This window comes from Aulonocara stuartgranti, assembly GCF_965226115.1.
Source record: "Aulonocara stuartgranti genome assembly, chromosome: 11".
Lineage (NCBI taxonomy): Eukaryota > Metazoa > Chordata > Actinopteri > Cichliformes > Cichlidae > Aulonocara > Aulonocara stuartgranti.
In genome coordinates, this window is record NC_138947.1 from 37,708,331 (window position 1) to 37,721,076 (window position 12,746).

The following is a 12,746-nucleotide window of genomic DNA, read 5'->3' on the forward strand; positions in this document are numbered from 1 at the left end:
TGAGAAAGTCACAGCTCACTGATTCTGATCCGTCGGCGGGTCGAGCTTTGTGTTCACGTCTCTGTGCAGAGTCCGTGCTCCTGCTCTCATTTACTGTTTCAGCTGTTTGGTGGTTGTTGATATTTTGTGAGGTTTCACCTGAGATTCTGGTTTTTGGGCAAAATTCAATACATTTATATTAAAAAATCAGGATTTTAATGAATCGATATCACGTTATCCAAGCAAGAATCGATGAATCGATTATCAAAACCCAGCCCTAATAGACACCCATGATTACTCAAGAATGAGGTGACATAGGATTTTAAAATTCATATCATCAGTGCAGCTATTAAAAGTTTAGGATGAGTTTAAATTCTGTTGACCCCAAGGTCAGAGGTCAAGTTTTCAGAAGAATTTTCAAATGTATTCTGTAGAAGCTTTTAACCATGAGGCTGAAGGGTGCTGGCAGCTGTTGGTTGGCTTGCATGGATCATTCAAAAATGAAAAAAGTCGTAAAGTGGAGCATGATCAATGAGGATTGTTTGTAGTTTGTACTTCATGACTGTAAAATAATATCAGTGTAGCATCTCCTCACAGTTTCACTTTGAAAGCATCTTCATTAATGTTGCCAGCTGGAAGGGATCTCAAAGCTGCTTTGTAGGTGGCACAGTTTGTGATAAAGCTACCAAAGGTCCACAAAGCAGTAATTCCACTCAGACCCATCTCACCACCGTCCCAGCTCCCCCATGTGGGGAACACACCCCATCACATCAAAAACTCTACTGTCCTCACCAACAAGGTCCAAAAGCTTTCACTGAATAAAGATGAAACCACAGCGTCCTCTGATCTCCCTTTTCACGTGTATACCTACAACCATAGTCCGTGTAGGTGGAGACAGAAAACAACTACAACAACACAGAAACAGCTTCACCCCCGATCAGATTTGCACACTGCTAAACCTCTGACACCCTTAAATATGAGGGTTTCTATGGACACAAACATCAACAGCGACCTTTACATGGAAGAAGTGGAAAATAAAGCTCTTGGCTCTGTTAAAGGGAAAGCACCTAACCACTACAGGTGGATGACACCTGGCTCAAGACTAAAAGCACGAAGCATGAGCCTCGCTGCTCACTGAGGAAAACAGAAACCTCAACACTGAAGTTCACAGGAAGCCCACACACACAGACCAGGACCTACTCTGTGACTCCCATCACTCTCTGGAATAATCAGGACGCTGCAACTACCAAACGTGTGCATCACACTGCACTTTTATTTTTCTTTCTTTAAATATAGGATATAATTTACAGGGTAATAAAGAATTGGTTTTGGTTTAGAGTTAATTTATTTATACAGTCACACAATACTGTAAAGCAAGTGTGCACATGTTAGCTTACACTGCTATTTGTATGATTTAATCTTTCTCTGTTTTCTGCGTTACGTCAGTGGCAGCTGCTCCAGTCCCTGGTTGATGAGCTAGGAGGTGGAAAAGGGGGCGGAGCAAGCCTATATGGAGACCTGCAAATTGGGTCATACTACTACTCTGGATCATGGGGGGGTAAATGGAATTTGTTATGTTAGTTTCAGTTAGGTTTTTGTGTGTTCTTTTTGTGTCTTTGTAGGCTGATCAGACATTATTTAAGTCTCCTTCAGAAGGTCAGTTTGTTTGTGTTAGTATTGTTTGTTGCCAGCTTTTGAGTCCAGTTCTGTTACTTGACCTCTTTTATGGACCTGAGATTTAGATTCATGTATAATTTAACCAAAGTTTGGGGTTTTTGCGTTAAATAAAAAACCTTTTTTTGGACTAACCGGTGGCAGACTTTCATTTACTGCTCAGTCCATCAGGAATACAATCAATTCAGTGTTGAACATATTATATTTACTTTATTGCCAAAGTGTGATAGACTCTAGTCTCCAGAAGTACATTAGCTAGCTGTTACTAGCTAATTTCAAAATTACTGTTGGGTCAGGAGATGCAGCCTAACAATCCTGTTCTTACAGTTCTGTGGTCTCTCAGCATCAGACACATCACACACCAGTGATCTCAGTGAAAGTAAAAGAAAAAGATTTTCACCTTCATTTCTGTCAAATGAGGAATAAAATATAAATAGTAATATCTCCTGTTTTGGCTTCCTGTTAAATCCTGAATTCAAAATCCTGCTCCTCACATACAAGGTCTTAAATAATCAGGCCCCATCTTATCTTAATGACCTTGTAGTACCATATCAGCCTAGTTATGACAGACACTATCTCTACTTTCAAGATTAGGCTTCAGACTTTCCTTTTTGCTAAAGCATATAGTTAGGGCTGGACCAGGTGACCCTCCCTTAGTTATGCTGCAATAGACGTAGGCTGCCGGGGGATTCCCATGATGCACTGGGTGTTTCTTCTTAGACACCTCTCTGCATCTCATCCAGTACTGTGTACATGTTCATGTACCGGGTTAATGTCCAAACACACATTTTTCAAAATTAAACAACTTTTTGTTGTAGGTTTTGTCATTACATCTGCCACCATGAACAATAATCCAAAGTTATTTTTCCTTCACTCACAGTTGACCTCACAAAGTCATGCTGTCAACATGTTTACAGCCAACGCCATGGCACCCTGGTTATGTTCATAAACCTTTGGCGGCGCACGTTTCTGTCCATCAATACCTCTTTACACTCCTGTAGGTTTGCCGCTAAAGCCATGTACTCAGCTTCACGGGTAGATAATGCAACAGTAGGTTGTTTTTGGGTTTTCCATGTAATCAATGACCATTTACAGCCAGACTTATACAATAACTAGTTGTACGTCAGTCTGTGACATCAGCTGCCCAATCAGCATCACTGTAAGCCCACAACCTGAGTTTATCACATTTCCTGTAACAGGTCTGTCTCAGATGCCCCTTTCAAATATCTTAGTTCATGTTTTACTGCAGTCCATTGGTCTTCAGTTGGTTGAGTACTGTGAAAGTTTACTGACTATAAAACTCATGTGGCCACATAGATCAGACGGCCCACTGCCTCTCTGTGTACTTCCGTTTTTGCTCACAAGGTGTCAGCCTAGCATTGCAGTCCTGCACGTATTTCTTCCACATATTGTTTCTGTGACATTTTTACACATTTATTATTTTACGTGTAGTTGTTTTTTCCTGTGTAATAATAATATTCAACATTGCATCAATACATTTTTCAAAAAATGCCTCTCTGTGCAAAATGGGTTCAAAAACAAACAGCTGTGGGATCCTATTTGTCCGTGATTTGAAGAGCCCAGCGCTGCTCCTGACGCAGGGAAAACCAACCCTGCAGGGAGACCTACCTCGGCACCTGTGCAGGTGAAGCCAAAGGGAAGATTTGCTTCACCTTGTTTTCTAGTCTTTGGCTTGGAAGGTATGGAGGACCACAAGAGCCATGCACATGGAAATAAAGACTTCTGTGCTTAAATAATGAATTGTAGAATAAAATCTGCATTTGTAAATTCATTTTTGAATTCCAATTTAATAAACTGATTTTTAAAATGCTTTTTTTAAAACTTCATTTCAAAAACCTTTTTCAAATTCCACTTTAATTACAAAAAGCATTTTGTAATCCTTCTGTCATTAGACTTGAGATATGACTGCTCTCTGCTGTTTCTGATGACTCCGGTTACTTCTATAAGACATGCTGTGGAAGTAAATACAAACAACCACAGTTTGGTCTGCATTTATTCAAACCCCACAGACTTATATAGTCAAGTCTGGAAGTTTATGAACAGTGAAATTTGTTTTGGGCCCAAGTTATTCTACACATCATCAGAATGAAAGTTATTGGCCATGTTTGCATAGCCCTTTTTAAAAATATGCTTTCATGGCATTATTGTGTGTGGGGTGGTGGTCAGGGCTATCCAGACTGACAAGTGGGACACTGAATGTCACCTCTCCAGTGGGGAGGGAGCCTGAGATCGTCTGAATTGGAGTCTGCAATGTTTGAAAAAATGTCTTAAGAAAGCAAATAAGTTGGTGTAGCAAAGAATATGATTGTTTGCTTGCAGGACTGCAGGAGAGATGAGTCCTCCTTCACAGGTCAGTGAAGGTGGTCGCCTGCAGGTTCAAGCTCATTGCATCTCCAACCCACATCCACTGCCGCTGTACTGAAGGGAAGACAAAGACTTTCCTCTGCACTTACATTTGGATCACCTCGATCCATGACAGTCATTCAGGCAGTAATGCCTGGAAACAAGCATCCTTACAATATTACATCATACCAGCCTCTGTGTTTGAATGCAAAACAATGTGTTGTTTAAACTAGAGACTGAACAATAAATACATTTCACTTTGATTATATCAGTAATGTAACTACAAAACAAAGTTGTGGTGGGCCTAAACTTCGTTTCAGAATAATTAAATCTGAGACTGATGATGGTAATTGTTCAGCAGAACAGTGTCCAGTATGTTGGCTGTTATACTTTATTACATTTGAAAATAAGAGTTGGGCTGATTTTAACTCTACTACAAGAAGTGTTGTTAATTATTCTTAAAGGTTCACATTTGCATTCAGTGTTATATTAATATAAGTGTTGTACTAGAAATGTCAAGGATGACAAAACGAAATGTGGTTTAAAAAACAAAAACAAAAAAACAAATTGCTTTTTAATTTAGTAGAACGTTAACGTTTGTCAGTGGGTAAATCATCAGTACTGCACAGTCGGAAACATCCAGTTATTCTTAGGACGGCATACGTGCAATGAATAAGTTGTCCTAACAGTCATCTTAAGTACGCTCTACTTAGTCTTTGAGTTCTGGGAACTAATTAGATATATGTGCACATGACTCTAAAATCCGTGCTATGAAGCTGTTTCTAAGATCACAACCTGATTTAAAAACATGATCTAAAATAAACTTTGTTAGCTATGAAATAACTCTGAGATATTAGGAGAATATGCCAAAAGAGATCACAGGATGGCAGGAATGTGCTGTAACACGAGCTCTTCCTGTTTCATTGGATCAGTAACACAGAATAAATGCCCCTGTGACAGAGGAGTCCACTGCTGCTTCCCCGTGATACATGCAGACTCGGGTCAGGGCTGCTAGCCTCTGTGCTCATCAGTGTCATGGGACTAATTTTTAATCATTATCCACAAAATACACAAATACCAGATTAAATATTTTATTTATTAACATTACATGATCAGGCATAAACACAATGAACAAAGTTTTTATTTAGAAAAATTACACACTGTAAGAAAAACAGATTTTCAAAGCATAACATACTAATAAAAAGTTTTATGAAAATCTCTCATATATATGTGTAACATCACATCACACGTGTCAAACATTTTAAAACACTGAGCATAGTGTTCACAAAAACAATTCTTCTTGTTGGCATGTTGCGCCTTGGGATGAGAACGTGTTGACTCTTCAGTTGTGTGTATGATCTTCCAGGCTCGTGGTGGTTTCAAGTCTAGTACTTTATTTCTTTTTGAGAATGTAACAGAGTAACAGAGGCCAGGACTCTTTGCACACCTGAGCAAAGGTACAGAATGCTCTTCAGAAGCGCTAATGCTAAAAAGACAAGCGTGATCAATCTGTAAAGGACAATTTTGTGAAAGACAAAATTTATAATCATTACAATGCAGGTTATACAGATTCCCTCAAATTTACTCTTTTTACAGCCTGAAGTTGTGAAATATGCAGATCTAGTGAAATTGCAGAGAGCACAAATGTAATTCAGACTGAAAAATAATAAATCAGGAAATACTCAAAGTATTTTTTTTTCCTGAAAGTAGGAAGTTATGTATCTGCATGCTAAATGTTGGAAAAATGTTTGTGTTTCAGTGCATGGAGTGAAACTGTGCAACAGCTGAAGCAGTTTAAAAAAGTCTTCACGTGACATAAAGATGCTGAATTTCAGTAAATGTCTCGTTTATTTAGTTTCTGTGCATATTCAGAATTTTTCATTAACATCTGTTTTGTGAATGACTTGTAGGAACAAGCTAATGTACGAACTATATTCTATGCAATTTGGAGTATGTTTGTTATTATTATTTAAGTTTATAACAACAAGAAGCTGCATAAATAATTAGAGATGACTTAAGGAGAAGAGGTGGTGTTAGAGAAGCATGCACTTATTCCCACTCTTGTTTGGATTTGTAAACTCAATCAGGAAAGGTGCGATATGTTAGTTTGCTTCATTTTGTACAGTTTTTTCTTTTGTAGTGTATAGTTTTATTTGATTTTTTTCTTGTTTTTCATACAAGTATATTGATAAGATAAGGTGAACCTTAATTGGTCCAACACGTGGGAAATTTGTTTGGTTATTTTTTACATGATCAACATAAACTGAATAAAACAAAACGTGTGTCACTGAGGTGACGGAGGAGGCGTACAGAGCGCTCGTGGATGACGGTGAAAGGTCCACGTCTGTCATGGACGTGGTGCCAGAGAACAACTGACAACAAGCTGAGCTATGAGACCAACAGAGGCTGCACACAAGAAGGCATGAGCAGGATCTATTTCTGAGATCCATGATGGAGAGCTTCTGTGGAGCACAGAGCACTGCTGTGGTCTGGGAGAGCAACTCTGAAGCTGGGGACACCTCAGACTAGGATCTTTGCAGTGCAAGTGTCTTCAGAGGGCTGTTGTTGCAGTTTAGTGCAATACTTCATTCAGCAGCTCTTGTTAGGGTTGGTCTGCCTACAGCCTGCACCCTCTTCTATAGCAGGAATCCTTTACCGCATCCAAAAACCTCCTGTGGCCCTCTTCTTTTCCTCTCACTTACAGATTACCCTCTGTTATAACAATACACTATATTTACAGCTGTTATTGTCAGTGTTCAAATGGCACACGGCTGTTTTTTGTGTTTAAATCAAGTTACTCTGAAAATGTAAAGTGAGACATTTTACCCAGCAGTGTCATTTATGAAAGGTCTCAAAAGCATGAAGTCTAAAAGAGGTAGGCAGCATCAGTGGGTGTGTTTGGTTTCAAAGTGGTTATGCTCTTCATGTGCTCATTCTTTGGTTAAACCACTGGGGGCAGCGTTGTTATAAAGAGACAGCTGTGGAGGCTTTTTCCTGAGTCAGACTTGCACTGTCAATAAAATCAGTGCTGAGTAGGAACAATCACAATGCAGTGTATTCATTATTTATCACTTCCCTGAACATCGGAATAACTGTTTTCCAGATAAAATGCTGTCTAGTTCATCTCTGTTTCGTGCTCTACATCCATGACGGGTCTCTTCTCTGGTGGAAGGTTCCTGTTTTCCGCTTTCTCCACATACCTCTGCAGGGTGCTGTAATACTGCTCGCTCCTGGAAAACGTGTAGTATGCAGAGATCTCCTCCCAGGCTTTGTGGTTGGGAAACGGGAATGGATCGGGTGCCTTGTTCTCAAAGAAACTCTCCAGGTTTCTCTCAGCCAGTTTGGTGGCATACTCTATAGCAAGGGCATCAAACCGCTCCTTTTCTTTGTCTATGTAGCTTTTCCAAAATTTAAGCTGCAGGTAGCTGACTTGGGAGCGACAGTTTTTGTAGCAGGTACCCAGAAGGCCTACAAAAGCGCCAATAATGATAATGCACCAGCCCAGAATCTGCAGAAACAAATGATGCTGTCAGTTTCAGACTGTCTTTAGGGACGGCAGAGAATTCAGAAGGTGGAAAGGAGAGTTGGGGGATAACTGACACCTTCAGACTGTGTAACACCTGAATACATCACACTGAGATACCTGGAAGCACAAACCTCAATTACTAGAGTAATTCAGTCTCTTAGATTTCTAAGAAGGCCCCAGTTTTTTGTTTGTTTTTGGCAGTGATGCAGTATTTAAATAGTTATGTTCTTCATACTTCCTTTGAACGTAAAGAGAACAGCCTGAAGCGTTTGGCAGTCAGAGCACGCAAACATGAAAAAGCTGGAAGTAAAATGTATTAGTTTGATTTCATTATTTAGACATGCAACATGAAGAACCACAGCAACAGCAATTCAGGACTGCACTTCCATAAAGGACCAATATTCAATTACTAAAAGTTGTCTGGCAGCTAGACACTATTTTAAGTGAAGCAAAATTAAATAAATGAACAAATCAGTCAGTAAGTCTTTAGTTAGAGCAGGCGTAGGCAACTCCAGGCCTCGGGGGCCGGTGTCCTGCAGGTTTTAGATGTGTCAGCTGCTTTAAATGGCTAAATGACCTCCTCGACATGTCCTGAAGTTCTTCAGAGGCCTGCTAATGAACCCATCGTGTGATTCAGGTGTGCTGACCCAGGGTTAGGTCTAAAACCTACACCGGCCCTCGAGGCCTGGAGTGGCCCAGCCCTGAGTTAGAGGATAGTTTTTCATTGTTAACATAATGGTCTAACACAAATGATCAGTCTTTGTGCCTTTTCAGTGATGGCCTGCTGTTTAAACTAGAAACCCCACTACACTCACAACAACCATAACAGACAAACAGCAAAATACTGATCAATCGAACCCCATACTTCAAATTTGTGTGAAAGTCTGTAATGTTGGATCCCAGTCGCCCTCCCGACATCACTATGAAATCTTACCTGAGACTGAGCCCTGAACATCAGCAGCAGCTCCATGCGCTCCTCGCTAGACAGTTTAGAGCGGTCGCAGGGCACCCGGGCCAGCTCCTCACGACACTTCAATGTCTTGTTTTTGCAGAAGAGATCGACCACCAGATTATCATCAAGACCACTAACAGCACACTCATAAAAGGTTCCATTGAGCAGAGCCACACAGAGCCACATTATAGGAGCCACACAGGCCCCGGTGAAAATACTCAGGAACACCCTAAGACAGCCGAAACAGTTTCCACGGGGGCAAAGCTTCATGGGATTGAGGCAGCACCCAGTGTAGAGCTTCCAAAAGCGGGTACTGGAGAAAATACCAAAGATCAGCAGCACTGCAGCTGGTCCCAGCAGAAATGTCACGCCATAAGCAAAGTTCTGGTCGTGGTTGCAGGGACACTGAAAGGAGACCATGGAGAAAATTCGTTCCCCGCCTATAGTCAGCAGAGCCATGAAACTGTAGCCAATTGTGGTTTTCTGATTCACGAGGAAACGCAAGATACTCTGGAAGTTATCCATGATGTCGGCCAATAAATCCGAGTGGAACAGCAGAGAGCTAAAAGTGAAAGAGCCAAGTGTCAGTGTGGAGTCACTTCCTTTGTGCTGTTTTCCACAGCCAGACCAAACTCATCTGCCAAGCCTGGATGTGCCCCTCCCTTTGGCATTCTGTCTTCTCTGCAGGCCCCTCCTTCAGTGAGGCTGCACTTCCTCCCAACCACTTCCCCTTTTATTACCATATCTATTCCATCTCCAGAGAAGAGTCGATACTAAAAAGAAAGGTGAAAAAGTTCAGCTCTGCTTTCTTCTCTTTTACCATCCCTCTTTACTCCCCCCCTCCCCCCACCCCAGCACCAGCATAGGTGAGTCAGTCATGGAGAAAAATCCTGTTAGTTCAGTTACTCTGGTTGTCTTTTAACTATTATGCAATCCAGACTGTAACCTGAAACTATCTGAGGAGCAAAAACATGACAGAACATGCAAAGTGGGAAGACACACAGTACACAACAGCAACACAAGAGCAGATTATTAGAGCGCACACCAGCGGCGTCTGTAGCAGAGAGACAGTCAGCGCTTAGCGTGCTGGGGAAGTGCAAACATCTATGTGGTGTGTCTGTTCCTGTCCCACAGGACTCAAGCTTGCAGTGCATTAATGCTGCACTCTGACAAATCTGTTCATGTGTAAAACACATCAACAGTTCCTACAGCTCACATTTGTGTTTCGAAAATGAGTGTTAACTAAGTGTCAGATGAAAAACCTGCCCTGGACTGATGTTCGTATGTCTACATCTTTGTCAGTGATGTGAATTAAACATGAAACCCATCAAGTAAACCAAGGTGTGATCTGTCTGTGCAGACAGGAAATGTGGTGTCAGAGTGGTGTGACCCTTGCTAGCCTGTAGGCATTCTGCATACAAACATTAGCCCAGTGCAGGTTTCTCATTAGGTTTCATTTACATCACTGATCTGTTTTAGTCAAGCTATGAAGTGCCCTCTCATTCGGTTCTATTTTACTCTGTGAAGCTTGTTTAAAAAGGTATAATTCATGAAAATGCAAATTAATTCATAACTCTGGATTTTTTTGCTCATTGTTCCGTCTTTCACTGTTCAAATAAACCTACCACTCAAGTTATAGACTGGTCCTTTCTTTACTAGTTATTTATAATAATTATTTCCCTGACTGTAGGTTTTAAAATATTTAGGTTTTCATTCATTTTTGGGGGCTACTGAAATAATAGAAAATGTTCAGATCCACCTACTTTGAGATTGCAGGCAGCACCCAGTGTGAGCAAAAGCATACATTACATACATTATATTACTCACCCATCCAAATCATTGAATTCAGGTGTTCTAATCCCTTTTATACACAGATGTATAAAATCAAGCACACAGGCATGTGGGCCACAAAGGTAGGCCACGTATCATCACACAGTGGGGTTCAGTGGATGGTGACACCCATAGTGTGCAGAGTCAGTCCCTACAGACCTCCAAACCTCATGTGGCTTGATGATTGCTTGATGGAAGAAGTTTCCATGGCCGAGCTGCATCACATCACCGATAATGCGATGCGCAGGACGCAGCGGTGTAAAGCACTTGACTGTAGAGCAGTGGAAGTTTTGTAGAGTGACAAATCAGACTAATCCAATCGTGTCTGGGAGCTGCTGGGAGTACTTGTCTGACTTCATTGTGCCACCAGTGTAAAGTTTGGTGCAGGGTGAAGTATGATGTGGGGTCTTTTTCAGGATTTGGGTGCAGGCCCTTAGTTGCAATGAAAGGAACTCCTAACGGTTCAACATACCAAGAAACTTTGGACAATATCACACAAAGTTCCCACAAAATTGGGAAAGTCTGGGAATATCCCCCTCCTGTTGCCTGTTAAAGACATGAATGAGTGAGCCTGGTGTGGAAGACGTTGACTGGTGTGCACAGTGTTCTGGCCTCAACACTTTGAAATACCTTTGGGATGAGAGAATAGAGACTGCGAGCCACACAGTCTCATCCAACATCAGTATTTGACCTCACAAATGCAGTTCAGGAAGACGGTGAAAAATTCCCATAGACACACTCCTACACCTTGTGGGAAGCCTTCCCAGAAGAGTTGAAGCTGTTATAGCTGCAGAGAGTAGGACGGCATCATATTAAAGCCATGGATTCATATGCAAAGAAAGAAGACGAGCAAATATATCTGGTAATATAGGAAACTCCAGAAAAACCATCATTCAGCTTCTTATTTATAAGTTTCCTAAAACATTAAACTTTTTAAAGCAATCTTTTGTGTATTTGGATAGAAAGAATGTTTAAAGCCACATGCGACCTAATCGACCTCCAACTCTGAGTACTTCCACATACTTTCAGCTGCAGGAACTATTCAAACTTTAAAATGTTCCCAATTGAACTATTGAACTTGTATTCATCTGTATTCTTATCTTTTCCGATTCAGTTTCATGCTTATTTTCAACTTTATTCAGAGAAGGTTGCACAGGATGTTTGTGAGTATAGTGGGGGTGTCAGAACATCCATGTAAAAGATTTCTCTTTCAGTTGCTGCTGAATTCATCTTCTTTCAAACAATGTGTCAATAAATGTAAACTGATCTGTGTGAATCCGAGTAGAGGGAGTATCTTCTAATTGGTACATGGTATCCGGTCGTTCAGTCTGACGTCACTAGCCGTGTCTGGGCCTAAACTCTGCTGCAGGTCCATATATCAAACGATCACTGTGGCATTACTGAGAGTTGAAAAACTGTCTAAAGTCTTTCATCTTTAATAAAATGATCAGCGTTCTGCTCTACCAGGTGTAACAATTGAGTTTAACATCCAGGCATCCATGAAAACGGAATTTATGACATTTAACGGAGTTAGAAGTTAGCAGGAAGTTAGCTCGCTAGCTTCTATCTAAATACAATATAGCATGTCCTGACTGCGGGGTTTTGGAAACAAATTCAAACGTACAGCTCTGTTATCACTTCCAGCATAAATGAAGACAGGAAACTAAACAGCAGTGACGTTTGTAGGGCTACTGAAGTTTGGCTAGCTGGTATATAATGATGTGCTACGTGACCGCTAGCGACACAGCTATGTTAGCATAATATAAACAAGCTAACTTTTTTCCACTCGATAAAAGTTAACGTGAGTGTTCTCGGTGGTCAGGAACAAATGTAATCGCATGGCAGGATGCTGTAAAAGGACCAAACTTCAGCCAGGAGAACAATACGAGGTTAGTCATTCATATACTGCTGCATGGGCTGGGCTGTAGTTACATCCTAAGGTTTTAAAAACTGAGCTTAAATAAATGATTAGCGGTAATAAAAGCAGAGGGAGGTCAGCAGTGATCACTGACTGTTTTAGGAGCTTTTTGAGATTAAATAGAAGAAAATACATAACATTAAACATGTTAACAACACAAAAGCCATATTAAACGCAGACTACTTTAGACCCGGAAGTAGGATTCGTCACGTCATCACTTAACGACCAGATAGACAGCCCCTTCATCCTGGCATCGAACCTGAACATTTAACAGTGTTTCCTGAAAACCCTCTCCTGTCTGATCATTTCCTGATAACATTTACTTTTACAATAACTGATTACACAGCGGTGAAGAGTAGACTTTATCAAAGTAGATGTCTTTCTGAAAGCACTGTAACTAAGTTTAAGAATATAATCCACCCACTGTTATCATCTCCAATGCCCTGTACCAACACAGAGCAAAGCAGCTATCTGAACGCTACCCCAACAGAGGTCGATTATCT

General features: G+C 40.9%; 1 protein-coding gene across 1 annotated transcript; it reads right to left on the minus strand.

Moving 5' to 3' along the window:
- Positions 1-5,100: 5,100 nt before the first annotated feature.
- On the minus strand, positions 5,101-9,276 carry LOC309717811 (calcium homeostasis modulator protein 5-like). The gene is made up of 2 exons (XM_082552670.1): positions 8,478-9,276; positions 5,101-7,525 (listed from the first exon to the last, which is right to left on the minus strand). The coding sequence occupies exons 1-2, from the start codon at positions 9,018-9,020 to the stop codon at positions 7,133-7,135; spliced, it is 936 nt and encodes a 311-aa protein (XP_082408796.1). The 5' UTR covers positions 9,021-9,276; the 3' UTR covers positions 5,101-7,132.
- Between the last annotated feature and the right edge of the window lie 3,470 nt (positions 9,277-12,746).

Excerpts from the sequence above, each read along its gene's own strand:
- LOC309717811 (XM_082552670.1), bottom strand. The coding sequence starts at position 9,020 with ATGGATAACTTCCAGAGTATCTTGCGTTTCCTCGTGAATCAGAAAACC. Across the intron at positions 7,526-8,477 it reads TGTTCAGGGCTCAGTCTCAG|ATTCTGGGCTGGTGCATTAT; the intron begins GTAAGATTTCAT and ends TTGTTTCTGCAG.